This window comes from Stenella coeruleoalba (assembly GCF_951394435.1).
Source record: "Stenella coeruleoalba genome assembly, chromosome: 1".
In the NCBI taxonomy this organism is placed as follows: domain Eukaryota; kingdom Metazoa; phylum Chordata; class Mammalia; order Artiodactyla; family Delphinidae; genus Stenella; species Stenella coeruleoalba.
This window is the reverse complement of record NC_137169.1, coordinates 171261523-171282000: the sequence shown is the minus strand read 5'-3', so window position 1 is coordinate 171282000 and position 20478 is coordinate 171261523. Positions and strand designations below refer to the sequence as shown.

Sequence of the window (20478 nt, the reverse complement as noted above, 5' to 3'; positions counted from 1 at the left end):
AGATTCTAAAGTATTAAAATCGTCAGTAACATGACTGTGATGGTGATCTGATTTTTTTTTTTCTGCATAAGATTAAATCTAATGGTCAAATATTTACAACGAATTAAGGCTGGTTACTTTAAAAGTCTTGTTTCAAGAATCAGATGGTTTTTATCATTAAATTGCATTTTAAAAATTACTGAAACACTGTATGTAACACAGGCATAAATTAGTGGTGAGATTCAAGAGCAGTTTTCTGATACTTTTTTCTTTTCAGCAAGGGTTCAGTACCCGAAAACAACTATGGAGAGGAAAATACTTCCCATTTACTTTTTGTTGCTGCTTTCTGTTTTCTTGATTCAGCAAGTTTCTTCTCAAGGTAACTTAACCATCAAAAATACTTTCATTTAACAACTATTGCTAATCATTCAGTTCTGACTTTTATGACAACAAAAGAAATAGATTTCTAAAAACGTATATTTGTTTGAGTTTAATACATAATAAAACCTTAAAATTATGTATAGAATATATAGCATATTTATAAGCATTTTGTATTATGAAGTTTTTCAAGAAGTTTTGAGCTTTTCAATGGAATAATTTTTGTACTAATTATTCCTATAGTTCTCCCAAAGGTTTTAAAAAAATATAGACACTTACACAATAAAACTATGCTGAAATGATAAAATATCATCAGATTAACTGAAATGAACAATATGTATATAGCATATAATTTTTTCCTACATGTTTACAAAGAAATTTAATCTTTTACATCAAATAAATTATGGCATCATGTCGATATATTACAATGAACATTTACAATGTTTCAAATGACATTTTATTAATCTTGAAAATGCGCCTTCTTTCTTATAAGGACTGTTCATCCAGATATAAATTTACACAGGTATGAATGTCATTTTATATTATAATATTGAACCATTCACAGCCATCCCAAAACAGAGTTAGTCCTGGATGAACAGTTCTTGTTATTCATTTTTAGAGAATTTTAAGGTACATTCAGTGTAATCACCTTAACAGAAGTCTCTAGCATCACAAGATAAATTACTTAACAATAACACCAAGCTTTGGATTTTTGTTTCCTTTTCATTTTTTTTTTTGGTTCAAGTTATTGTTTTTTTTTTAAATTAATTTTTATTGGAGTATGGTTGCTTTACAATGTCCTTTTCTTTTTTTCTTTTTCTCTGATAAGCAAAATCTGAGAGAAGAAAAATCAAGGTGCATGACTGTTATGGCATTGTTTACATTTCCAGTAAAATAATTAAATAAGCCTGAGCATGTGAGATAGCTGCCTGCCATGGACATAGTTTCAGAATCACTTAGATAAGGTGGAAAAACGCATGAAAGAAAACATAAATATTTAATCAGGAATGACGAATACCAGGGTGTATCCAAACCCTCTGCTCTCTCAGAATAATATTACAAGGTTCATAACACTGGGTGCATTTCCTAAGCTACCTCTCCTCTGTGATACAATTGGCTGTTCACTAGAACAGTTTTACTCTCCTTTAAATAAATGAAATTAAAATTAGTTGTTAAAATCAACATCAATAAAATAGGACAGCCATTAAATCTATGGAAATAAATTTTCCTGTAAAGATGATTGACTTCCTATTTCAGAAATCTGCTAGTTATAAAAGAATAACCTTTTGATGTTGTCTTGTCTGCTTTTCTTGCGTTCTCAGCCTCTTCCCATTCTTTTTTCTTTATATATATGTATTTATATACATATACTATATATGATATGCATTTTTGTATGTATTGTGCACATGTGTATGTAAAAAGTTCTGAAAATTGTCCTAATGTTTACTGTTTTATTTGCATATTAAGACTTTAACTTTCCTGGACTCATTATTTTGAGTAATTTCTCAGTGTGCTTCTGCGTCCCTCTATGGATTTAGGACATTGCACCTGCCAGTTTCTATTCCAGAGATGGATTCAGTTGTTACATTTCTGAGGTTATCTTTCAGGGAGGTTTTCAAGGTGTTTTCTAAATGACTTAAAAAATTTTGTTTTTGTTTTGTTTTACCCAAAATAACTCTGTTCATGACCTTTATTCAAGTCCAGATGCTTTTCAGGAGTCACCTATTTGGTACTCTGTTTAGTGGTGGTCGTAAGCATCTGACTTCCCCAACACTTATAGCACCCAGTTATCCCCACCCATGAGAGGAGCAGGGGCCTAGGAAAGTTTGTGCTGGCATGACTAGCTTGCTGTAAACGTATGATCAGAAATGAGAGGCAATGTGATCAGGACAAGTTTGGGTATCAGAATCAGATATATCAGAGTTCAAATTCTAGGTGGGCTGTTTACATAGGATGACGATGTAATTTACTATGCAAATTAAGACACTTCTAAGAGTGAAAGAGGTCACTATGAATGATTTTTTAAGATTTATTTATTTTATTTTTGGCTGCGTTGGGTCTTTGTTGCTGTGCCCAGGCTTTCTCTAGTTGTGTCGAGTGGGGGCTACTCTTGGTTGCGGTGCGCGGGCTTCTCATTGCGGTGGCTTCTCTTGTTGCAGAGCACGGGCTCTAGGTGCGCAGGCTTCAGTAGTTGTGGCTCGCAGGCTATAGAGCGCAGGCTCAGTAGTTGTGGCGCACGGGCTTAGTTGCTCCGAGGCATGTGGGATCTTCCCAGACCAGGGCTCAAACCCATGTCCCCTGCATTGGCAGGAGGATTCTTAACCACTGCGCCACCAGGGAAGTCCACTATGAATGATTAATAGGTGTTAATTGACCTGTAATACATATATACTGGAGTTATTAAGTAGCTGGGTGCCCTTGAGCAAGTTATTAAAATTTCCGTGTTTCAGCTTTCTTACCTCTAAAGAAGAGACTACTAATACTCTCCTGGCAACGTTTCATAAGCATTAGAGATAATGTATGACTCAGTGCCCAGCACAGAGATGCTCAGTAAATGGCAAATAGTCATCATCCTAGTAGCAGTATCAGTAGAGCTGTAGCTGCCAGCCCTCCTCCAGGAATACCATCCTCTTTTGTGCAAAGCCATTATTCAGCCTGATTTTCAAAAGTGCATTTATCTTCTCAGTCTAGTAATGAATAAAATGGCATGATCAAGGTCACCTAGGAGACCAGGCAAAAGTCACCTGGACCCATTGCTAACCATCATTCCCAACCTTTCCAATTGATAAAATTCTGCCTCATCAAGCAGCTTTGTCCTCCTCCCTAGATTTCTTCCTTTTTACAAAGTGGCTTGGCCCTGTTTACACTAGTATTGTATAATTTTAGATTTATCAAGCTGTGCAGGGAGATGTGGGGAAGGGTATTCTAGAGATGCCATCTGCAACTGTGATTATAACTGTCAACACTACATGGAGTGCTGCCCTGACTTCAAGAAAGTCTGCGCTGTAGGTAAGTCCTGAGAGCTGGTGTCTCGTCTGTCAAGCACATGTCCTGTGAGAGTCTCCTTGCACCCCCTGCAATGCTGTTGTCACACTATTTCACGTCTCTGTGCTGAAGTGCCTTTCCCTTCCCTTGTGTAAATGCTGCAGCGTGCTGTGCCTGAGGGTGGTGTCAAAGCTTGTGATCACTGGGGGAGGTTAAGGGGAGCCTGGAAGTCTGTCACTTGCACAAGGTTACTGACTAGTGCCAAGTATCATGTCTTGTTTTAAATAGAGACAATACTATGACTCAGGAATCATTAAGTAAATAGTAATGAGTAATTCTTTGCTATTAACCAGAGAGGTAATTGCTTAGGGATGGAGCCCTTGAATAGCTTCATCAAAAAATTCATGGACATAAAATAATCTTGCTGTTTAACTTTTTGTTATTAATATGTTTCTAAATTACCTGAAAAAGACACTTTAAAAGTTTTTAATAATGAGTGTATAATGATGAATTTCAGTTACATCCCAAAGGGTATGAATTTTAAATTATGATACTTCATTTAAACATACTTTGAACCACTTTCTTGTTAATGTGCAAACATTTCATATTTAATTTATGAAAGTTATAATTAAAAGTGGCTCAAAGTTATATTTGCTTCAGAATTTGCATGTGAAGTTGATAAATATATTGTTGTACAATTTGTTTGTTGAGTAAGGAAATTATTTCAAATAGGCCTGGGTAAATCATCATGGCTTTAACCAAGGCTGTTTTGGAAGTGAGCAGGTTTCTTATATAGTCCATATCATGGGATTAGGCTGAAATCTTTCAACTCTACACCATACCCAGTTTGTCATCACAAAGATTTCTGTATTATAAATGATTTTTGAGCCTAAAGAGTGACTATTTATATTAAGCCAGCTCTTTAGAATATATTGTTGTAGAATATGCATGCTCAATTGACAAAAATCTACTTAAAAAGTAGCAGTATCAAAAGGAGAGAATGGTGGGAATTCATATGAAGTGTACTTACCTCTTTAGGCATTTCCCAATTTTCCACTGTCCATACATGAAATGACTCAGACAGCATTGGGCTGTCTCTTGGAGCCTTGAAGGGCAAGAAAATTTTCCTTAGTCACCATATTTCTTTCTTGACCAGGGCTGTCTCCACTTGGGAAACCACCTATCTTCCAAATTCCAAATAAAAGACTTAGCTACGCACTTTTGGAACTCTAGTCAGCTATAGGGTGGGAAATGGCTATCAGTACATGGGCATGACTGATTGTGTAACCAATAATCCATAATGTTTTGTTTTGCTCTGGGTAGAGTTTTCCTGTAAAGGCCGCTGCTTCGAGTCCTTTTCAAGAGGGAGGGCGTGTGACTGTGACTCAGAATGTAAGAAGTACGGCAAGTGTTGTTCCGATTATGACAGTTTTTGTGAAAAAGGTAAGCATCTCAGTACCAATCATTGCCTCTCAGTACAGCCAGATCTGTGCACCTGTCTTAGCTTCACTGATAATGTCTTAACATGCGGTACAACTCAGGTCGTGATTTTACTAACATATATGCTATTTCATATTAATTTTGTTTCACCAAGATGAATTAAAGAAGGAATGCTTCTTCTAAAGCACTCCCTGGCTCAGCCAGGCTCCAGGAGTGCAAGTGATTGCAGGTTGAGTAATGGAGAGGATAGGGGCTGGGTATACATGATTTTCTCCTCCAGGTGTGGTTCAATTTCAGGTTAAATCAACAGTAAGCAGCTCATTTGATGATTTCTTGTCTAATCCTATGGTGATGACCCCACAAAGTCAACTGTCCTTTGAGCTATCTGTGCTTTTGCTCTCAATGTTTTTGAGTGTATATTTGGGGACAGAATCAACACGTCCAGCTTCTTTGAACTAGTAAATTTGAGTCAGTTTAAAGCACTAAGTTGATAGGCAAACCAAGAAGCTAACTGTCCATTGTATTCCCCTTCTGATCTCTACAGTCCTCTCAGTAGTCTCTATCTAAATGCCTGTGTGTGAAGGAGTCAATAAAAATAGGTAGTTCCATTTTAAAATCCTCTTCTCTGGTTTTGGTCCTGAAGGAGTACTCTTGAGGCCATAATAAAACCCTCCAGATTTACCAAAAAAAAAAAAAAAAAAAAAAAGGACTTTAAACAATGTACTTAAATAATGAATTCCTTTCTTTTACCAAATGTTTGTTCTTAAATCCTACTCTGTTAAAACAAGAATATTTATGGGGGTAAAAGTGAAAATAAGCATTGCTTGCATAATCTTATTTTATTTAAACAAGGCTGCACCTTCTGCTTCTTTCAAACAGTGGAGAAATAGGGTGGAAAACTATTAATCAGCATAGTTAAGGAATATTTCTTAACTCTTCAATGTTTTCATTGGAGAGCATTCCAAAAATAATGGAGACAACCCCCTGTAATCAAAATCGCAGAGTTCAGAGTTCCTACAGCTTTCAGAAGGACACATGAGATGAGTGTTCCATATTTACTCATCACTCTGATAGTTGTTTTGGCTGTGAGACAAAAAAACTAAGAATTTATTTTGGGCAGAGAATGGATAGGGAGGGAAGATGGTTAGAGAATGACAAAGCATTGAGAGAACATGTTAATAAAGACAATAGTTTATGCTACCAAGTGGTGGGTCAGATTACTTGAGGTTTTTGTAAAACTCAAGGATAAAAAATTGATGAAGGTAGTGCATCATTTACAGAATTCACAGAGATAGTCAGGGTCCAACTGAAAATGAAGGCATCAACTAGATCTTCAGTACTTCATTTTTATTTATTTTCTTTTAAATTTTATTTTACATATTTTTTTATACAGCAGGTTCTTATTAGTCATCAATTTTATACATATTAGTGTATATATGTCAATCCCAAACTCTCAATTCATCACACCACCACCCCCCCCCCGCAGCTTTCCCCCCTTCGTGTCCATACGTTTGTTCTCTACATCTGTGTCTCAATTTCTGCCCTGAAAACCAGTTTATTTGTCCCATTTTTCTAGATTCCACATATATGTGTTAATATACGATATTTGTTTTTCTCTTTCTGACTTACTTCACTCTGTATGACAGTCGCTAGATCCATCCACGTCTCTACAAATGACCCAATTTTGATCCTTTTTATGGCTGAGAAATATTCCATTGTATATATGTATCACAAATTCTTTATCCATTTGTCTGTCAATGGGCATTTAGGTTGCTTTCATGACCTGGCTATTGTAAAAGGTGCTGCAAAGAACATTGGGGTGCATGTGTCTTTTTGAATTATGGTTTTCTCTGGGTGTATGCCCAGTAGTGGGATTGCTGGATCATATGGTAATTCTATTTTTAGTTTTTTATGGAACCTCCATACTGTTCTTCATAGTGGCTGTATCAAATTACATTCCCACCAACAGTGCAAGAGGGTTCCGTTTTCTCCACACCCTCTCCAGCATTTGTTGTTTGTAGATTTTCTGATGATGCCCATTCTAACTGGTGTGAGGTGATACCTCAATGTAGTTTTGATGTGCATTTCTCTAATAATTAATGATGTTGAGCAGCTTTTCATGTGCTTCTTGGCCATCTGTATGTCTTCTTTGGAGAAATATCTATTTAGGTCTTTGGCCCATTTTTGGATTGGGTTGTTTGTTTTTTTAATATTGAGCTGCAGGAGCTGTTTATATATTTTGGAGATTAATCCTTTGTCCATTGATTCGTTTGCAAATATTTTCTCCCATTCTGAGGGTTGTCTTTTTGTCTTGTTTATGGTTTCCTTTGCTGTGCAAAAGCTTTGAAGTTTCATTAGGTCCCATGTGTTTATTTTTGTTTTTATTTCCATTACTCTAGGAGGTGGATCAAAAAAGATCTTGCTGTGATTCATGTCAAAGAGTGCCCTTCCTATGTTTTCCTCTAAGAGTTTTATACCGTCCGGTCTTACATTTAGGTCTCGAATCCATTCTGAGTTTATTTTTGTGTATGGTGTTAGGGAGTGTTCTAAGTTCATTCCTTTACATGTAGCTGTCCAGTTTTCCCAGCACCACATATTGAAGAGACTGTCTTTTCTCCATTGTATATCCTTGCCTGCTTTGTCATAGATTAGTTGACCATAGGTGCATGGGTTTACCTCTGGGCTTTCTATCTTGTTCCATTAATCTATGTTTCTGTTTTTGTGCCAGTACCATACTGTCTTGATTACTGTAGCTCTGTAGTATAGTCTGAAGTCAGGGAGTCTGATTCCTCCAGCTCCATTTTTTTCCCTCAAGACTGCTTTGGCTATTCGGGGACTTTTGTGTCTCCATACAAATTTTAAGATTTTTTGTTCTAGTTCCGTAAAAAATGCCATTGGTAATTTGATAGGGATTGCATTGAATCAGTAGATTGCTTTGGGTAGTATAGACATTTTCACAATATTGATTCTTCCAATCCAAGAATATGGTATACCTCTCCATCTGCTGGTATCATCTTTAATTTCTTACATGTGTCTTATAGTTTTCTGCATACAGGACTTTTGTCTCCCTAGGTAGGTTTATTCCTAGGTATTTTATTCTTTTTGTTGCAATGGTAAATGGGAGTGTTTCCTTAATTTCTCTTTCACATTTTTCATTGTTAATGTATAGGAAAGCAAGAGATTTCTGTGCATTAATTTTGTATCCTGCAACTTTACCAAATTCATTGATTAGCTCTAGTAGTAGTTTTCTGGTGGCATTTTTAGAGTTCTCTATGTATAGTATCATGTCATCTGCAAAAAGTGACAGTTTTACTTCTTCTTTTCCAATTTGTATTCCTTTTATTTCTTTTTCTTCTCTGATTGACGTGGCTAGGACTTCCAAACCTATGTTGAATAATAGTGGTGAGAGTGGATATCCTTGTCACGTTCCTGATCTCAGAGGAAATTCTTTTAGTTTATCACCATTGAGAATGATGTTTGCTGTAGGTTTGTCATACATGGCCTTTATTATGTTGAGGTAGGTTCGCTCTATGCCCACTTTCTGGAGAGTTTTTATCATAAATCGGTGTTGAATTTTGTCAAAAGCTTTTTCTGCATCTATTGAGATAATCATATGGTTTTTATTCTTCAATTTGTTAATATGGTGTATCGCATTGATTGATTTGCGTATATTGAGGAATCCTTGCATCCCTGGGATAAATCCCACTTGATCATGGTGTATGATCCTTTTAATGTGTTGCTGGATTCTCTTTGCTAGAATTTTGTTGAGGATTTTTGCATCTATATTCATGAGTGATATTGATCTGTAATTTTCTTCTTTTGTAGTATCTTTTTCTGGTTTTGGAATCAGGGTGATGGTGGCCTCATAGAATGAGTTTGGGAGTGTTCCTTCCTCTGCAATTTTTTGGAAGAGTTTGAGAAGGTTGGGTGTTAGCTCTTCTCTAAATGTTTGATAGAATTCCCCTGTGAAGCCATCTGGTCCTGGACTTTTGTTTGTTGGAAGAATTTTAATCACTGTTTCAAGAATTTTAATCACTGTTTGTGATTGGGCTGTTCATATTTTCTATTTCTTCCTGGTTCAGTCTTGGAAGTTTATGGCTTTCTAAGAATTTGTCCATTTCTTCCAGGTTGTCCATTTTATTGGCATAGAGTTGCTTGTAGTAGTCTCTTAGGATGCTTTGTATTTCTGCAGTGTCTGTTGTAACTTCTCCTTTTTCCTTGCTTATTTTATTGATTTGGGTCCTCTCCCTCTTTTTCTTGATGAGTCTGGTTAATGGTTGATCAATTTTGTTTATCTTTTCAAAGAACCAGCTTTTAGTTTTTTTATCTTTGTTATTTTTTTCTTTGTTTCTATTTCATTTATTTCTGCTCTGATCTTTATGATTTCTTTCCTTCTATTAACTTTGGCTTTTGTTTGTTCTTCTTTCTCTAGTTCCTTTAGGTGTAAGGTTAGATTGTTTATTTGAGATTTTTCTTGTTTCTCAAGGTAGGCTTGTATAGCTATAAACTTCCCTCTTAGAACTGCTTTTGCTGCATCCCATAGGTTTTGGATCATCGTGTTTTCATTGTCATTTGTCTCTAGGTATTTTTTGATATCCTTTTTGATTTCTTCAGTGATCTCTTGGTTGTTTAGTAACACATTGTGTAGCCTCCATGTGTTCGTGTTTTTTACGTTTTTTCCCCTGTAATTGATTTCTAATCTTATAGCGTTGTGGTCAGAAAAGATGCTTGATATGATGTCAATTTTCTTAAATTTACTGAGGCTTGATTTGTGACCCAAGATGTGATCTATCCTGGAGAATGTTCCATGCACACTTGAGAAGAACGTGTAGTCTGCTGTTTTTGGATGGAATGTCCTATAAACATCAATTATATCTATCTGGTCTATTGTGTCATTTAAAGCATCTCTTTCCTTATTCATTTTCATTTTGGATGATCTGTCCATTGGTGTAAGTGAGGTGTTAACATCCCCCACTGTTATTGTGTTACTGTTGATTTCCTCTTTCATAGCTGTTAGCAGTTGCCTTATGTATTGAGGTGCTCTTATATTGGGTGCATATATATTTATAATTGTTTTATTTTCTTCTTGGATTGATCCCTTGATCATTATGTAGTGTCCTTCCTTGTCTCTTGTAGCATTTTTTTATTTTAAAGTCTATTTTATCTGATATGAGTATAGCTACTCCAGCTTTCTTTTGATTTCCATTTGCATGGAATATCTTTTTCTATCCCCTCACACTCAGTCTGTATGTGTCCCTAGGTCTGAAATGGGTCTCTTGTAGACAGCATATATATGGGTCTTGTTTTTGTATCCATTCAGCAAGCCTGTGTCTTTTGGTTGGAGCATTTAATCCATTCACGTTTACGGTAATTATCGATGTGTGTGCTCTTATGACCGTTTTCTTAATTGTTTTGGGTTTGTTTTTGTAGGTCCCTTCTTCTGTTGTGTTTCCCACTTAGAAAAGTTCCTTTAGCATTTGTTGTAGAGCTGGTTTGGTGGCGGTGAATTCTCTTAGCTTTTGTGTGTCTGTAAAGCTTTTGATTTCTCCATCAAATCTGAATGTGATCCTTGCCGGCTAGAGTAATCTTGCTTGTAGGTTTTTCCCTTTCATCACTTGAAGTATATCATGCCACTCCCTTCTGGCTTGTACAGTTTCTGCTGAGAAATCAGCTGTTAACCTTATGGGAGTTCCCTTGTATGTTATTTGTTGTTTTTCCCTCGCTGCTTTTAATACTTTTTCTTTGTCTTTAATTTTTGCCAGTTTGATTATTATGTGTTTCTCCTCTATGGGACTCTGTGCTTCCTGGACTTGGGTGGCTATTTCCTTTCCCATGTTAGGGAAGTTTTTGACTATAATCTCTTCACATATTTTCTCCAGTCCTTTCTCTCTCTCTTCTCCTTCTGGGACCCCTATAATGCGAATGCTGTTGCATTTAATGTTGTCCCAGAGGTCTCTTAGGCTGTCTTCATTTCTTTTCATTCTTTTTTCTTTATTCTGTTCCGCAGCAGTGAATTCCACCATTCTGGCTTCCAGGTCACTTTTCTATTCTTCTGCGTCAGTTATTCTGCTATTGATTTCTTCTGGTGTAGTTTTCATTTCAGTTATTGTATTGTTTATCTCTGTTTGTTTGCTCTTTAATTCTTCTAGGTCTTTGTTAAACATTTCTTGCATGTTCTCGATCTTTGCCTCCATTCTTTTTCCGAGGTCCTGGATCATCTTCACTATCATTATTCTGAATTCTTTTTCTGGAAGTTTGCCTATGTCCACTTCCTTTAGTTTTTCTGGGGTTTTATCTTTTTCCTTCATCTGGTACATAGCCCTCTGACTTTTCATCTTGTCTGTCTTTCTGTGAATGTGGTTTTTGTTCCCTAGGCTGCAGGATTGTAGTTCTTCTTAGTATTTCATTAAAAAAAAGTAGCAATCAAACTATCTTGCATCTCACCCGTCTTTTTTTTTTTTTTTAATTAATTAATTTATTTTTGGCTGTGTTGGGTGTTCTTTGCTGCATGCGGGCTTTCTCCAGTTGTGGTGAGCAGGGGCTGCTCTTTGTGTCAGTGAGTGGGCTTCTCATTGCAGTGGCTTCTCTTGTTGCAGAGCACAGGCTCTAGGTGTGTGGGCTTCAGCAGTTGTGGAACGTGGGCTCAGTAGTCGTGTCGCATGGGCTTAGTTGCTCCACAGCATGTGGGTTCTTCCCGGACCAGGGCTCCATCCCATGTCTCCTGCATTGGCAGGCGGATTCTTTACTACTGTGCCACAAGGGAACACGTACTTAAGATTGCTATAGATACCAGTTGTAGGCATCTATATATCTCAAAGTCATAACACTTCAAGAATTGAAGCAGTCAAGTGCCTCTGAATATGGGTGAGAAAACAATCCAAGAAGTTAAATAGTTTGCTCAAGATCACTAGTTAGAATGTGATAAAACTGTTTCTTGAGTTGAGGTACCTGGTGTTTTTGTGGGGTGGGAGGAGAAAGAGGGAAAGGTATGGTGGTCAGTTCATGCAGATTGCAAAAACAGAGTTCTGAGGAGAAGTTTGGTAAGAGCAGGAGGATTTATCACCACTGTCCTCTACCCAGAGTGCTTCCCCCTACCCCGTTCTCTGCTTTCTTATCTTTCAGAAGTCCTTCTTTTCTTCTGGTTCCTAATGGTCAAAACATGTTCCATGTAGGTTAAAAAGATACACATCAAACCACTAAGCTGTTTATCTTGGAGAGGGGCAATACATTTTGAGGAAAGCATAATGTGAATGTGTGAAATTCTTCCATGAGTTAATATTTATGTAGAACTTTTGTAATTAACAAAAAGAAAAAAAGAAACGTAAATTGGTATCATTTGATTTAAATGAATATGAAAACAGGAAAATGTAATTTTTATATTTATCTTCTCGAGAGCACAAACATCTGTCAACCACATGCAGTGATTATTTTGATATCACAGGAGGCTGGCACAAAGTATAGAGCTCATATTTTTTAGGCAGGCAAATACCTTCAGAAATCATCTAGAAGAAACACCTCTGTTTGCAGGCAAGAGGGGTTCAGGAGGGTTTGCCCATTTGCCCAAGGTCACGATAGACCCTTGTAGGTCTAGAACTAGAAGTCTTCTGACTCCTGAGCCTTTGCTCCCCATCATAATTTACAATTTGAGAACCAATTTTTTTTTTTGTAGCAATGCATCTTCAGATAGCTTGGAGTAGTTGGTGTTGGGCCAAGAGCCTGCCTATACAGGTTTTCACCAGCATTTACTCTTGAAGCCAGATGCATCAGTGCCTTTCAGTTAGAGTTGCTGATGAATATGAACAAGAAGTTAACTGACCCATCTTGCCTGGTCTCAGTGCACAGTCCTGCATCACCACCACCTTCAAAGTCTGCACCTCCACCTCCAGGAACAACTCAGACCATCAAATCAACAACCAAACGTTCACCCAAATCATCAAGCAAGAAGACTAAGAAAGTTATAGAATCAGAGGAAATAACAGAAGGTAGGAAGATGACAGATGTAAAAAAAGGAGGTTTCTGAGATGAAATAACCTGTAGGTGGACTTTTATAAGACTCCTCATAGTACAGGGTGATCTTCTGAGTCATTAAAGGCTCATCACACTGCCTGTTTTAGGGCAGAGTTTAAGCCAAAGTATAAATGCTCAGTTATTTATTTTCCTTATTTACCAAACTCAGTATGGGACTAGGTTAAAATAATCAGAAGAAACAAGTCTTACTGTTTAAAAAGAAACAAAAAAAAAGCCATGATTTTGTTTGCAGAACAATTTGATTCTGTAAGATATGGGGAAGTTGAGAGAAAGTTATATAGTTATACCGCTAGTTATCTGTGACAAGCTCAGGTGCCTTGCTTTTAACTGACATTTACAAGAGCTGTTGCTCATAGTACTGATAAAACAAAAGCAGAACCCAGACATTTGTAGATCAATAAATAGCATTTTTTGTTGTATTTGAACTGGCAGTTCTTTTTTGCTTTAAATCACAGTTGGTGTGATCAACTTTTTATTTATAGAACATTCTGTTTCTGAAAATCAAGTCTTCCTCCTCCTCTTCCTCAACTTTTCGGAAAATCAAGTTTTCCAAAAATTCAGCTGCTAAGAGTTAAAGAAGAAACCCAAAGGTTTGAGCATTGATAAAGATCAGTGACTATATCAATGCCATGTTAACAATAATGACCTAAAAGTAAGGCGTGTGGGTAGAATGATTTGAGGACATTTCAATATTTGGGGGGGTATGTAACTTCATAAAAATTACTTTAGAAGATACCAGTGAAAATTTCCTATAGGAAATTAGTGCCAAGCAGCTAGGAAACCACTCTATAAAGCAAAGGAAGAAGATACTATAGAAGCAACTGTAGAACCACAGGATGGCACCAGAGATGACTATTAAGTTTTCTATTTCAAGTCCTGTCTACCTGATATCATCGCTTTCTTCTCTTTCCTCTATCTTGTCTTTTCATTTCTCCTTCCCCAGATTTATTTTATTTAACTTTTATATACTTCCTTAAGTGTTTTAAAATGCTAACCCATTAAATTCTCATACCTTTCTGAGAAAGGCAATATTATTATCCACATTTTACAGATCCTCTTTATTATTTTCCTAATAAATTATCTGTCATATCTGGCTAATTTTTCTGTAGTAGAGAAACTACAGAATTTGCTATTACCTCCTAAAAAGAGATTCCCTTTGTTCTGCTTTTTTATTATTTCCTGGATTTCTAAAGTACATTCTCCTTCTCCAGGAAATACTGGATTTTGGATACTGGAGTTTTGAAGAACTCATTTCCTGGGTGGTTATTTCCCTGAAGCCTTCTTTCCAGCTGAATAGCCAGATATTTAATCTTTGAGTTATCCAGAGAGTCTTGCACACAATAGAAGTGTTTGCTAAACGGAGCTCATCTCAGTGATGTGCCTCTTGGGCTCTGTATGTCACCTATGGGGTAGCTGCTAGGGGAAATCCTGTTAAACAGGGTCCTTTTGCTGCCATGGCATCCTAATCTCCTCTCTGTATCCCGAGACTGCTGAGTTTATCCAGGTAGAGGAAAGAAAGCAGTTAAAAGCCATGTGCACAGAAACAGGCCTAAGCAGGAACCATGGGGGTGACTGGAACAGATTCCTTGGATGTAGTTATAGAGGCCTCTGAGGGAATTGGTGCAGTGAGTCTAAAAGATGTTGGAACTAGGTTTCCAGTAGGAAGGAAGTGGCAACAAGCAATAAGGAATAAGAAGAGTTGAGAAAGTGACAGGCAAAGAACACTGACATAAAGAGTAGAATTAGTGTTATTGATATTGATCATTTCAAAGTTGCCACTTGCTTCCATATATTCTATTGAGTTTTACTTGTGTTTTTCACCCCTTATCCCATTCATTCCCTAAAATAGCCCAATAAGATAGGTTGAGCATTTATCATTTTACAGTAAATTAACAGACATGTTAGAAATTAGCAATTTGCCTAGAGACAACACAGCTAGTCAGTGATAAGGATGGCATCTTTATGTCAGTATTAAAGAAAAAAAACTATACAAAAATAAAAGACGTATATTTTTTTCACTAGCAAAAGAAAACAAGAAGAAAAGAACCCCTAAAACGAAACCTACCCCAGAACCACCAGTAATAGATGAAGCTGGAAGTGGACCGGACAATGGTGATTTCAAGCTCACCCCAACTCCTAACATTCCCACCACTCAACGTAATAAATTTACCACAACTCCCAAGATTACAATAGTAAAACCAATACTTTCTAAACCCAGTATTCCACCTAATTCTGACACAACTAAAGAGATGCCTTTGACAGCCAATAAGGAGACAACAGATGAAACTAAAGAGACTTCTACAACAAATAAACAGACTTCAACTACTGCAAAAGAGAAGACTACTTCAGCTAAAGAGACACAAAATGCAGAGAAAACATCTACTAAAGACTTTGCACCCACATCTGAAGTTCCTGCTACATCTACACTCAAAGCTGAAACTATAAGCAAATCCCCTGCTCTCACCTCTCCCAAAGAGCCAGATCCCACCACCAAGGAATCTACACCTACCACCACCAAGGAGCCAGCTCCCACCACCAAGGAATCTACACCCACCACCACCAAGGAGCCAGCTCCCACCACCAAGGCATCTACACCCACCACCACCAAGAAGCCCGCTCCCACCACCAAGGCATCTACACCCACCACCACCAAGGAACCAGCTCCCACCACCAAGGAATCTACACCCACCACCACCAAAGAGCCAGCTCCCACCACCCCCAGGGAGCCAGCTCCCACCACCAAGGAATCTACACCCATCACCACGAAAGAGCCAGCTCCCACCACCACCAAGGAGCAAGCTCCCACCACCCCCAAAGAGCTAGCCCCCACCACCAAGGAACCTACACCCATCACCACCAAAGAGCCAGCTCCCACCACCACCAAGGTGCCTGCTCCCACCACCCCCAAGGAGCCAGCTTCTGCCACCCCCAAGGAATCTACTCCAAGTTCTCCTAATACACCTGCTCCAACCACCTCAGAGGCCTCTCCTTCAACTATCACCATGGAGCCTCCCACTACTCCTAAGGGCCCTGTTGAATCAACTCCTGAGTTTCCTGTAGAACCCACACCAAAGACTCTTGAAAACAGTCCCAAGGAGCCTGCTGTACCTACAACCAAGGCTCCTAAAGTGACCAAACCTGAAATGACTACAACAGCTAAAGACAAGGCCACAGAACAAGACACAACTGATACCATGGCATCATCCAAAATTACTCTTAAAGCAACAACTCTTGCACCCAAAGTAATGACAGCAACAAAAAAGACAACTGAAGAGACTACAAGCAAACCTGAACCAACAACAGCTATACCAAAAGGTACAGCTACTAACGCTCAAGTGACAACTCCTAAACCCCAAAAACCAACCAAAGCACCCAAAAAGCTCACTTGTACCAAAAAGACAAAAACACCTAAAGTGAGAAAACCGAAGACTACACCAACTCCCCCAAAGATGACATCAGCAATGCCTAAATCAAACCCTACCTCTTTAGCAGAAGCCACGCTCCAAACCACCACCAGCCCTAACCAAACTCCCAACTCAGAAATAATCGAAGTAAATCCAAAGAATGAAGATGCAGATGCTACTGAAGGAGAAAAACCTCAGATGATGATTCCTAGGCCCCCTGTGTTAACTCCTATAGTTATTCCAGGCACTGATTTCATAGGGAGAGGACCCAGTCAAGGCATTGGCATCAACCCTGTGTTTTCAGGTAATATGAATCAGTTACTTTCATGTTTAAAATTGACAATGTTAACTTAAATCTTTCTGAACCAGGATGCCCTGATTTAGTATTATTCTATTGATATATATTATTTAGAACCCTGAACTTGTGAAGTTTTACATCTTCTCTACAGGTAAGCAGAGGGGTAATCACAGTAAGTTTATTTTGTTATTTGGAAAATCAAGTAATAACCTAGGATTGCAAAAATCTGCAATATTGTTTTCCAAACCAATTCCACAGGGCAATCAGAATTGAGAAACAGAATTTCACGTTGAGATCGAATATCCAATACTTGTCTAATTTAGAAGATCAGGTACCCTTACCCATTCCAGTTCATAATTTATTTTTATATAACACTTTTGAATAATATCACCTTTAAGTAAAACAACTATGAAATATATCACTTTTTCACCTCTGAAATACATGTACCTCAAATTATACTCTTCAAGAGCTTAGGAAAGGGTGAACAGAGGAAATAGAACCCAGTGGGTTCTATTTTGAAAAGAACGGAACACTTTTCTCATTTTTATATTGGCTTAATTTGTGTTAATTTGTTTTAGATGAGACTAATTTATGCAACGGTAAGCCGGTAGATGGACTGACTACTTTGCGCAATGGGACATTAGTTGCATTTCGAGGTGAGTTTTGCACACATTTCTTTTTCTGCCCCTTGTTTTTTTCTTGGTGCTTATGAGAGCAAGAGTCATGGGAGAGTACAAGTTTGGGCTGAGCTTCCTGGAGGGAAACCTGATTGATGAACTTACCTCACACAGTATTATAAGGACCTGAGGGTAAATACCAAAATATTGGATTAACAAAACTGGACATAGTAAAGTAACAAACAAAATAAAGTTATTTAATTATAACTCCTTAATGCTAACAGGTAAAGAAAATGAGAGATAAGTCATTTTCTGTAAATCACAAAGCCAGAAGGCTCTTCCTAGAGAAGCTGGGAAACTAAAATATTTTAAGTTATGCTAAATTTCAGACTTGAGAAATATCTACTCTCAGAAATGTTCAAATACTACCTTCTGTATTAGTACTAAAAATTCTGACTAAACATCATAGAATGCTTGTTAACACATTCAATCTGCTTCTTTATGATAAACTGTTTTTAAAAGATTTCATTTTGATTTCTTCTGGGATTCAGTTTGTAGGCTGATCATCACTTTCAATTTTAGGTCATTATTTCTGGATGCTAAATGCATTCAGTCCACCATCTCCACCTCGTAAAATTACTGAAGTTTGGGGCATTCCCTCCCCCATTGATACTGTTTTTACTAGATGCAACTGTGAAGGAAAAACTTTCTTCTTTAAGGTAAGAAAAATATCTTTGTGAGAGAAATCAGCAAATAGTTATTCTTTATTATGACAATTTAACCTCCACTTCAGAAGGGTCTCCATATTTTAATAAACTATCATTAAAATTTAATAAATAGTTAACAATTTGGTAACATTGTCAACTTATTCAAATACTTAACTAAGTTAAAACTTTCTCCCTATACTTAAATCTAAGAATGAGTTCCTAACCTTTTTTTTCCTTTTTAACCTTTTAAAAAAGCTGTTCACATCATTTCCTCTTTTTAATTACCAGGATTCTCAGTACTGGCGTTTCACCAATGATATAAAAGATGCAGGGTATCCCAAACTAATTTCCAAAGGATTTGGAGGACTAAATGGAAAAATAGTGGCAGCTCTCACAATAGCTAAATACAAGAACAGACCTGAATCTGTGTATTTTTTCAAGAGAGGTATGTGTTACATAATTGACAAAATTAAAAAAACTTTTAAGGAGTGATCTGCCAGGAAAATTTTATTCAATATTTCCATTTATTATAGGGTTTACTGTCAAAAGATATCTTTAATGGCTAGAATCAAGTATTTTCAATTAAAAAATAAAAAGGGCAGTAAGAAGTATTTAGCTCTCTCAACATGCAAATCACAACTTCATGAGTTTTCAGGACATTGATATAAAGAATGTCATTTATTTTCAAAGTTAAATATATAACTATGCAATTTGTTGGCTTTATTCACAAGTACTTCGAGATTTAGTTATTTTTATAATACCTTGACTAATAACCATTATTAATGTCTGGACATACTTTATGAAAAACATTGTTTCCTCTACCTTGTAAAAGCTCTTTTCCATCTCTTTGGGGAATTAAAATTAATTTTCATATTGTACGTGATTTTCTAATTCATCATAGGTGGCAGAATTCAGCAGTATACTTATAAACAGGAACCCACCCAAACGTGTACTAGAAGAAAGCCTGCTATAAGTTATCCAGTGTATGGAGAAACGACACAGATCAGGACACGTCGATTTGAACGTGCTATAGAGCCTTCTCAAACACACACCATCAGAATTCACTATTCACCTATCAGAGTCACTTATCAAGACAAAGGTAATATTTTTTACTGTGTTAAAAATTCTTACACATGAAGTAGATGTAATAGTTTCTTACAGAGTATGGCTTATTAAATATAAATACTGACCATATAACCCTAATACTTAGTATTATTCTAATAATAATAAATTGATGCAAAACATCAATTTGCTTCAATGAATGACCAAAGATCAATACTTTTTTCTTTGTGGCTAAGAAAGGCAATTTATTCAGGCTTGTTAATTATAATACCATTAACCAAGAACATTAAATCCAAATCTGTAATCCTTAAAACAGTCCTAAAAGGTAGATATTTGTACCATATCAGAGATAGCAAAAGCTGAGGCATTGAAGTTAACTCACCCAAGGTAACAGAGCTACTGAGTGACCAAACTGGGATTAAAACCCAGGTCTGTTTGACTCGAACAGCTGCTTTTTCCAATACAGTACATTGCCTTTCAATCTGATACCTTTAAAGTGTCATCTGCAGGTTGGCTCCATAATGAAGTTAAAGTGAGTACACTGTGGAGAGGACTTCCAAATGTGGTTACTTCAGCTATATCACTGCCCAACATCAGAAAACCTGATGGCTACGATTACTATGCCTTTTCTAAAGGTAAGTTATTAAGTAAAATCTTAATAGCTTTCTGAAGATGGTCTCTAATCTCTGAAACATGAATAAATTCAAAGCAAAAACAAGTGTTCAATGGTGACTGAAGGTGAGAAATTAAATTACATCACTTATTCTAATTATTCTGAAGAGAAAGTTCAGATTTTTGCTTTACTTTCAATTAAATTGAATGGATTGCAATTCATTTCTGCCCTATCATTCATGAGATTAAAGCCTATTACGAAGAAACATCCAATTAATTGAGTAAAACCGCTACTGAAAACAATATTTTACTTCTATTATCTGTGGCATTTAACAGAGGTCTTGTTTGCCACGAAGCTGTACTGATTTACATCATTACACAGTCTGTAAGATCAGAAAGAAGTTGCTGAGAAACTAATTTTATTAACAAAATTATATTACCTGGGATATTTTTCCTTGAAAAATCCATAAAAATATAAGTTCTTCTGCCTATATAAATGTCATCAGAATGTATTTTTTTAAAGAATAAACCCCCCCCCAAAAAGAATAAAACCCAAATGAATTATTTTTTAAACTAACTCGGTTTTCTCAAATTCTTACTTTGAAAAAGCAGAGTTAAACCTAATTTTATTGAAAGATGGTGAAAGGTCAGTCAAGGCAATTGTTTTTCTCTTTGTCAGAAAGTTCAAATTAATTAATACATTTCTGATATTAAAATGATAAATACTGTCTTTGAGTATAATAATAAATATAAACTATTTTTAAGTTCAAGTGTTTTGTTTCTTTTTAATTGAAAAAGTGACTTCTCTTCTGTTTAGATGAATACTATAACATCGATGTGCCAACTAGAACAGCAAGAGGCATTACTACTCGTTCTGGACAGACCTTATCTAATGTCTGGTACAACTGTCCTTAGACTGATGGGCAAAGGAAGAATCGACTAACTAAAATGAAGAAAAGAATGATAAA

At 36.7% G+C, this 20478-nt stretch overlaps 1 protein-coding gene across 1 annotated transcript; it reads left to right on the top strand.

Annotated features, from left to right (window-relative positions):
* Positions 1–282: 282 nt before the first annotated feature.
* Positions 283–20425, top strand: PRG4 (proteoglycan 4; the record flags this gene model as incomplete). Its single annotated transcript, XM_079942778.1, has 10 exons — positions 283–358; positions 3244–3366; positions 4666–4785; positions 14833–16518; positions 17091–17168; positions 17712–17848; positions 18125–18281; positions 18738–18935; positions 19408–19533; positions 20328–20425. 10 exons carry the CDS (start codon positions 283–285, stop codon positions 20423–20425), a joined length of 2799 nt encoding a protein of 932 aa, XP_079798904.1.
* Between the last annotated feature and the right edge of the window lie 53 nt (positions 20426–20478).